Raw genomic sequence first — 8,777 nt, forward strand, 5'->3', positions numbered from 1 at the left:
AACTAATTAGAAATTAAAAAAAATAAAAGTCAGATGCTGTATTCGTGGATGGAAATCTAGACATGTCCAATGCAAAATAAACTAAGATCACAGAACCAATCTTAGCACTTGCAGCGTTCATGGACGCAACATTCAACATCTCAACTCAGTAGAGTTCACGAGATCCCATTTAACACCAAACGCAAACAACCAGACCACTTGTCTAGATGTATCTACCAAGACTCGGAGTTCAACTACCGGTGGACCCGAACCCTCCCTCCCGCCGGACGGTGGCGTCGAGGTCCTCCACTTCGGCGACCTCCGGTGTCGCAATTCGCAATCACCTGGATGGTCATCTGCACGACACCGTCTCCGGGCTTCAAGGCGAAGTCCGCCTCCTAGTGGTTGAAGAGCACGACACCCACCGGGCTGTGGTAGTCCGCGTCGATCACCCCTGCGCCCACGTCGGAGAAGTAAGAACTTATTAGTTCGCGTCCTCTTTCAAATCCAGTAGGGTATTTTCTTTCTTTTTAGCACATGCACATGAATCAATAGTGACAACCAGAGGCTGGACCATACTTGTTGCACGAGACATGAAGAAGGCCGGGTCCCCTTCTTGTTGAATCCAAGGAAGACACTCCCCCGAGACGTGAAGAAGGCCAGCTCCCCTCCTGCAAATAGCTCAGGTGCATGAAGTTGTAAGGAATCTGAATACAATGAACTCGTTGTAATGTATAATAACCAGAAAAAAAACCATGCATCCTAAAAAAAGATCGTTCTATGAGCTAGGTTGACAGTTTTGAGACACAGGAAAGGATAAAGTTGGTAAGAATCTTCATTAAGAAGAACAATGGGCCGAGATTTCTCAAATGACATTTCTTTCACCAACAATGATTGGTAGTAGCATCAACATATCCTCTGATCCTTGCATAATTTATATTAATCATGGAGAAAGCCTGCAAATTGAGCGACAAAATAATCTAGCCTTAGTACACTCATAAGAATGAAATTATATATGCAGGTTTTCCAGCATACCAGGTAAGGAATCAGTCATAACAGGAACCCAACACTTGACAGAAACAATTTCAGGTTTCATATATCAGTAATTATGCATAAGAGTTGCAAGCGAGGGGAAATTAGTCTACTTCTTTAACACTAAAATCAGCATCCTTATGTTGTATGCATAGCACAGTACTAATTTCCATGTGATGCATAGCATAGTACTAATGTTCAAACTAATAGCACAGTACTTGATAAATAGGATTCTTCCTTCAGTAATATCTAACGAATGGGTGTGACCTACCTTATATCATGGTAGTAACTAATGCATCACATGATAAGATAACAAAAACAGAAATATTACATCCCAAAAGACTGGATGGTTATACCCCATCTCCATATCAGAAGAACAAGCATCATAGTGCTGATCAAGCTTGCTTATGGTACTGTGTGGATAAACATATATGTACCCATCCCTAAGTTTACAAAGAAGAGTATATCTGTAACCATATAGGAGTATAAAACTGCTATGGTACTACATACTGATGTATTGCACAATTAGACATATGCATTGGATATCTTACCTCAATCTACTCCGCATCCAAAATGTGATTAAACTGAACTCAAAATGGTTCCTCGTCGGTGCAATGGTCAATAAATAAGAAACATCAGAGTCGAGAATGGATGCTTACATGTTGAGACAGTGGCGTCCTTCTCTCTGATCTTCTGGAGGATGATATCACCAAGCGATCGTTTGGAGGAGGTTTCCTTGGACATGAATGCAGCGAGGGCCTTTTCATCCTCCTCGTCGATCTCCGTCTAACCAAAATCACCAATTTCGAGTCAGCAACAGCCAAAAAACGCAGTCCCATTTTACCGTGAAGACTGACGAAGCAAGGCAAGAGCACGCACCACGCTGGCATCATACTCGCTCAGTGCGTCGAAGCCGTTGAACTCGTCGACGTTCTCATCGTCATCCTCACCATCGACAGCAGGGACGGGGAAGGACAAAGACGACATGGTCGGGGCTACGGCGGCGGCGGCGGCTGGTGTGGCAGTGGCGGCCTGAAACAGGGATATCAAAACTAAGGTGAAAAGAAAAACAAATGCACGCTCTCTAGAAAAATCTAAGCAGTTGTAAAAATTAAACTAATGTCAGAACAAGAATGCGTCCTTTTTCACTAAATACACTACAATTCCGGAAAAGAAAACTTTTCACCCTCTCTAGAAAAGCTAAGCAGTGAAGACTAGGGCTTGATACTTGGTTTTTTTATTCCACTTGACCAATATAATTTCACCAGTAACAAAACTGCATGGGAGACCAGAAGGAATTAAAACTTAAGCATCTCCAGAGTGTAAGCCCATTTCCTAGTGCACAAAACATCAAACAGATTGCAGGCGTTACTCTGAATCTCTTGTTCTAAACTGAACTGAACTGAACTCATGCCTCTCTATACATCCCACATTAATGCATAGTAATATACGGGCACAATCTGCAATTGCAGAGAGGAAAGAGGGAGCAGGGAGGGCCGGCCGAGATCCGGTCACCATACAACTGTTTATACAGTTCGCTAGCGTGCGTCAATCCACACTTTATCCAAAGAAAAAACAGCATCAGGTGTGATTCAAGGAACTCCAATCAATTATGTGCCCCAGTCTCATGGCACTATTTTTAAATAGATAGTATGAAATGCTCCCATGAAACGAGTATAAAGGGGGACAAAGCGTCGAGCACCTGGCGCGCGAGCTTCCGGTAGGCGCTCCCATGAGGCAGGTTCGTAGCTTGGAGTTGCTAAGGCAGGCATCCCTTCCCATCGGCCAGTTGCTAAGTCAACGCACTAGGTGTTCCATCCATCCACGGCAACTATTGTACGGCCCCAGCATCTCAGCTCCGACACCATCGATGCCGGCACGGTAAGACATCATACGGACGGACGCGTGAGGAGGAGGAGGATGCATCAGACTCACCGCGAGGGCCGGGGGCGGCGAGGGGGCGGAGGGGGAGCTGGCGCCGGCGCCGGAGTGGTTGGAGGCCGACATCCGGAGCGGGCGGAGGCGGGCGGTGGTGCGGGGCAGGGGCGGCGCGCGGCAGGCGAGGAGGCGGCCGACGTGGGGGAGGAGGAGGTGGTGGGCCCCGTGGGGGCGGAACGCTGTCGAGCCGCGGCAGGCGGGCGCCGGATTGGAGGGCGCGAGCACCATTAAGCAGAGCGCGCGAGCACAGAGGGGCATCGGCGGCGGGATGGGGAGAAGCGGTGACTTTGGAAAGACAAGGGAGTTTTGGGGGGTTTTGATTTTTAGCCACCACTTACTTTGCACTTTGATAATTTGCCACCCTTTACTTTGCACTTTGATTTTTTTTGCCATTTTTCACACAAAAACAATACTTGCAAATCATTGACATAATATATGCATAAAAATGTGGACCAAAATACCCTTGTGCTAGATCGACCAGTGCACCCGGCCGATTCAACGATTGAAATCAAATCAGGAGAGGATGAACCCATTCGTCGCCGCCGCCGCCCTCTTTGATGGCCGGCTGCTCTCCTCCAGGCCGTCGGCCGCGTCGCCGGAGTTCCAGATGCTGGGTGGACGCACCACAGGGAGGGACCAGGGCGCCGCTCCAGGCATCCGCTCGGTGGCTCGCCTGATGGTCGCTCCCGATGGGGTCGCCCCGCAGGGACGTGCTACCTCGCTCCGCCTCAAGTGCATGGCTAACCACCACGCCATGTCGGTCTCGACGCAGGGATGGCCCTAGCCCTAGGTGTCGCTCCGGGCTTGTGCAGGGAGCACGGGATAGGAGGTCGGCGGCGCTGCCGGCGACGAGAAACTGGTGGCTGGGGCACGGGGGCAGGTGAGGGAGATGGGGAACGAGCTTCTCTCATGTGTCCTGTACCAGTCAATCGGGAGGCAGCAGGGGCGGGGCGAAATTTGAAGAGGATGGGTAGGAGGTCAGCCATGGAGCAACGTGCCGCCTGTGGAGAAGGAGCATAGCGCCCCGTGATGTAGTTGTCGCCGTCGTTTCTTATCCGTGACCCGTGAGTGGTCAATGGGGTGGGGGCTAAGGGCAATCTTGGGTTTGTCCGTGGGCAGGGGCAAAACTTCCAAGTCCCAAGTAAGGAATGGCAAAAAAGCAATTACGAGATAAGGAGTGGCAAATCGTCAAACTCTAAAGTAAATCGTGGCAAGAAATCAAATGCGCCGGAGTTTTTTGGGTGGTTTTTTATGGGAAAGACAAGGAAGTTGCAGTGCGCTGCGGTGTGGTAGCGCATGACGATTAGCTGTAGCGCGGGGTGTCATACCTATGCTACTATTATAAATTTAGTAGTAGCGCGGTTTTTGTACCCACACCACTACTATTGCATGCTCCGGTGGCACGGTCAGGATCACTTAGTAGTAGCGCGGGAAAGGTAAACCCACGCTACTACTATTCTTTAGTAGTAGCGCACTTTTTTTCCCGCACTACTACTACTTAGTAGTAGCGCGGGGCGTATAACCCACGCTACTAGTAAATGATTGTCTATAAGGGTTTTCCTAGTAGTGGGCTCATCTCGGATTCGCGGGCCGAAACAGGGCGGGCCCAACACGTCTTCTTCTTCTAGCGCCAGGGATCGGTTGAGGTGGTCGATCCGATAGCGGGTGTCATTTTCTCCGACTCCTTCTCGGCGGCCAAGGCGGTCGCTGAGTGTCAAGTGCGTGACAGGCGACGGAGTGGGATGTCTTGCTCCGCGAGGCGGAGGAGGCGGAGGATCGCCTCGGCGCTCCACCACTCGAGGGCGTCCGTCCTCGTCACGCTCGATGGAAAGGCGAGTCCGGCTTTGGCTAGCCGCCGGCTCGTTGCCTCATCTTCCGCGGGCGCCGCCAGTCGGCATCCGGGATGTCGCGCCGTGATCTTGGCGAAGGGGAGGCTCTTCATTCTGCAGGGCGGGCTCTTCAGCGCGGTAGCCGGCTTCGTGCAATGCGGCGGCTGTGTCTAGGAGCTGCTGGACTCGCTCCGCCATGTGGCGACGCTCGTCGCCCTCGTACTTGTCCAGTTCGTCCGTCACCGCCTGGGCGGCCCGGATGTTCTCTGCAGGCGTGGCGTAGACGGGGCGTTCTTCCCCGAACATGCTGGCGGATAGGGCCAATGCGGCTAGGCCCCCCAGGAGCCGGTGTGCCACCGACGGCCTGGTCCATCTCGCGCTGATAGGCGTCCGAGAGGCGTCGCATGCTGGCCAGTCGGCCAGCGCTCTCAAGGAGCTAGACGCGGCGTGCCTCCAGCGTCTCAGCGTCTGCGTCTTCTGGGATGGGCGCCGTCAAGTCTCGCAGTGCCGCATCGAGTGGGTATCGAGCATCTCCATTCGAGCGCTCGCCACTGTTGATGACGAGCACCTCCGTGACGGTGCCCCCGCCGCTGTGCTCGCGAGGAGGCGGCTCGTCGTAGATCACCATGTTGGTGGGGAACGCGTCAAGCGACACCGTGTCAGAGTCGACGATCATCGGGTCGGTGGAGCCAACAGATTCTAGGTCCACAGCTGGCTCACTGATGACGTGAAGCTGGTCGAGGAGGCTGACGAGGCGGCTCTCGGGGCAGCCGGTGCCTACGTCGGAGGCCGACTCGTCAGAGAGGTGAACCTCGCCAACGAGGTCGGTGAGGCAGCTCGCCGCACAGGCGATCTCCGCGCCATGCAGGGCGTCGAGGCTGACACCGTTGGGCATGCTGGGCTGGCTTCGCTCGCCAAGAAAGAACAGGGTTCCCGTCCAGAGCAGATCTCCGGGAGACGGTGCACAACCTCGCCAACGAGGTCGGCGAGGCAGCTCGCCGCGCAGGCGATCTCCGCGCCATGCAGGGTGTCGAGGCTGACGCCGTCGGGCGCGCTGTGCTGGCTTCGCTCGCCAAGAAAGAACAGGGTTCCCGTCCAGAGCAGATCTCCGGGAGACGGTGCACCTCGCCCCACGGTGGGTGCCAAATGTCGGGGGTTGGGTGCGACATATGCGAAAGGATGGCTCATCATGGTGGGAGCGAGTAGAACGTCCCCGGTGCCTGGAAGCGGGATGACGCGTAGACACGAACACCGGCGTACTTTACCCAGGTTCGGGGCTCTCCTAGGAGATAACACCCCTAGTCCTGCTCTACGGGGTCTCTGCATGATCACTAAAGGCACAAGTGATACAAAGTTGCTCCTTGAGATGTTTGCTAGAGGTAGGAGAAGGCAAGGCTAGCTCTCTCCTGCTCTAGGAATGTGGCTAGGTCTAATGGAGTGGGAACCCTTTGCATGGGCGCCCTGGAGGGTTTATATAGGCCTATCCTCCAGGGGTACAATGGTAATCTGGCCGGCTGCTGGGCCCGGCTATCAGCGTCTCCGGCCTCCGGCTTCTCCGTCGACTACTGGGGCCCCGCCAACTGGTCTGGTACGGAGCCGACAGGCCGCTCCCGCCGCTGGCGGGTCTGGTTGGTGGCTGCTCACTGTAGTCGTGCTGCTAATGACGTTGGCTTGGTCAGCTCAGTGTGGCTACAGTCCCGCCGCCTGGTGGGAGATCACTGTAGCCACACCTGGTCTCATCAGGTTAATGGTGTACGGGCCTCGAGGGAGGGGACGGCCGCCTGCTAGAGGCCGGCCCTCCCCTGGTCCGCCTGGTTCGGCGTGCGCCGTCTTCTGGGGTGTCACTGCCTGGTAGGGCCCACAGCCTGTGGGCCGTACCGACATGCCGTCGCGGTGAACAGGGCTCCGCCTATCCAGAGTGACGTCAAGGGAAGGTGGCAATAGTGCCACATCATGCGAAGATCTCCGCCTGTACGGGACACTGTGGCCACGCTGACCCCAAGATTGGAGGGTGAGGGCTTCACTATAGCCATGCCCCATCTCGTCCTCTTGACGGGGGCACAAACTTGAAGGACGCGAGGTGGCCGCCTGCTCAATGCTGTCCTCCCTAGAGGCCGGCTGGTTGGAGCCGGCCGCTCGTGGGGCCGCCCTCTAGTGGTCGGCTTTTGAGCTAGCCAGCCGCCGGAGGGCGGAGCTTCAGCTTGGTGTGCAACAAAGCGAAGCTCGCCCAAAGTCTTGAGAAATCCAGGGACCCGGGTGAGGCTACCCATGGCCCATTACTCCGACAACCTGTCTCCGAAGAGGAGAACAGCCCGGACGATGATGTAACGCCCCGGATCCAATGCGCCAGGTGTCCGCCAGTTATTCGTCGTTGTTGCCATGTCATTTGCTTGCATGTTGCATATTGTCATGTCATCATGTGCATCTCATTTTGCATACGTGTTCGTCTCATGCATCCGAGCATTTTCCCCGTTGTCCGTTTTGCAATCCGGCACTCCTATGTCCTCGGCGTCCCCCTTTTTGTCTCCTGATGTGAGCGGGTGTTGAACTTTCCCGGAAGGGCCCGAGGTTTGCCAAGCGGCCCTGGTATAACACCGGTAGACCGCCTGTCAAGTTTCGTGCCATTTGGAGGTCGTTTGATACTCCAACGGTTAACCGGGTAACCGTTAAAGCCCCTTTTGTCTTGCAGCCCAACACCCCTCCAATCTGGCCCAAAACCCATCTAACTCCACTCCATGCTCTCGGTCGTTCGATCACGATTGTGTGGGCGAAAACCGTGCCTCATTTGGAGCCTCCTAATTCCCTCTACCTATAAATGTGCCTTCCCCTTCCAAATTCGCGGTCTAATCCCCCCGAAACCCTAGCCCCGCTCCCCTCGCGCCGCCGGACATGTGTTGGAAATATGCCCTAGAGGCAATAATAAAAGCATTATTATTATATTTCCTTGTTCATGATAATTGTCTTTTATTCATGCTATAATTGTATTATCCGGAAATTGTAATACACGTGTGAATACATAGACCATAACATGTCCCTAGTGAGCCTCTAGTTGACTAGCTCGTTGGTCAACAGATAGTCATGGTTTCCTGACTATGGACATTAGATGTCATTGACAATGGGATCACATCATTAGGAGAATGATGTGATGGACAAGACCCAATCCTAAGCATAGCACAAGATCGTGTAGTTCGTTTTGCTAGAGTTTTTTCAATGTCAAGTATCTCTTCCTTAGACCATGAGATCATGTAACTCCCGAATACCGTAGGAGTGCTTTGGGTGTACCAAACGTCACAACGTAACTGGGTGACTATAAAGGTGCACTACAGGTATCTCCGAAAGTGTCTGTTGGGTTGACACGGATCGAGACTGGGATTTGTCACTCCGTATGACGGAGAGGTATCTCTGGGCCCACTCGGTAATGCATCATCATAATGAGCTCAAAGTGACCAAGTGTTTGGTCACGGGATCATGCATTACGGTACGAGTAAAGTGACTTGCCGGTAACGAGACTGAATGAGGTATTGGGATACCGACGATCGAGTCTCGGGCTTGTAACGTACCGATTGACAAAGGGAATAGTATACGGGGTTGCTTGAATCCTCAACATCGTGGTTCATCCGATGACATCATCGAGGAGCATGTGGGAGCCAACATGGGTATCCAGATCCCGCTGTTGGTTATTGACCTGAGAGCCGTCTCGGTCATGTCTGCGTGTCTCCCGAACCCGTAGGGTCTACACACTTAAGGTTCGGTGACACTAGGGTTATTAGGAAGACTTGTATGTGATTACCGAATGTTGTTCGGAGTCCCGGATAAGATCCCGGATGTCACGAGGAGTTTCGGAATGGTCCGGAGGTAAAGATTTATATATGGGAAGCTGTCATACGGACACCGGAAGGTTTCCAGGGCATATCGGTATTGTACCGGGGCCACCGGAAGGGTTCCGGGGGTCCACCGGGAGGGGCCACCCCTCCCGGGGGGGCCACATGGGCTGCGTGG

At 53.5% G+C, this 8,777-nt stretch overlaps 1 protein-coding gene across 1 annotated transcript; it reads right to left on the reverse strand.

The window, feature by feature from the left end:
- Nucleotides 1-23: 23 nt before the first annotated feature.
- Nucleotides 24-3,225, reverse strand: LOC119277764. The gene is made up of 5 exons (XM_037559083.1): nucleotides 2,947-3,225; nucleotides 1,891-2,043; nucleotides 1,671-1,797; nucleotides 559-935; nucleotides 24-433 (listed from the first exon to the last, which is right to left on the reverse strand). The coding sequence occupies exons 1-4, from the start codon at nucleotides 3,205-3,207 to the stop codon at nucleotides 919-921; spliced, it is 558 nt and encodes a 185-aa protein (XP_037414980.1). The 5' UTR covers nucleotides 3,208-3,225; the 3' UTR covers nucleotides 24-433; nucleotides 559-918.
- Nucleotides 3,226-8,777: the final 5,552 nt, after the last annotated feature.

This window comes from Triticum dicoccoides, chromosome 3B, assembly GCF_002162155.2.
Source record: "Triticum dicoccoides isolate Atlit2015 ecotype Zavitan chromosome 3B, WEW_v2.0, whole genome shotgun sequence".
Taxonomy (NCBI): Eukaryota; Viridiplantae; Streptophyta; class Magnoliopsida; order Poales; family Poaceae; genus Triticum; species Triticum dicoccoides.

Bases quoted from the DNA above. Each gene is read 5' to 3' on its own strand.
- LOC119277764 (XM_037559083.1), bottom strand. From the start codon at position 3,207: ATGCCCCTCTGTGCTCGCGCGCTCTGCTTAATGGTGCTCGCGCCCTCC. The intron at 2,044-2,946 runs GTGAGTCTGATG...TCCCTGTTTCAG, and splicing joins CGCCGCCCCCGGCCCTCGCG to GCCGCCACTGCCACACCAGC. The intron at 1,798-1,890 runs GTGCGTGCTCTT...GATTTTGGTTAG, and splicing joins GCGAGTATGATGCCAGCGTG to ACGGAGATCGACGAGGAGGA.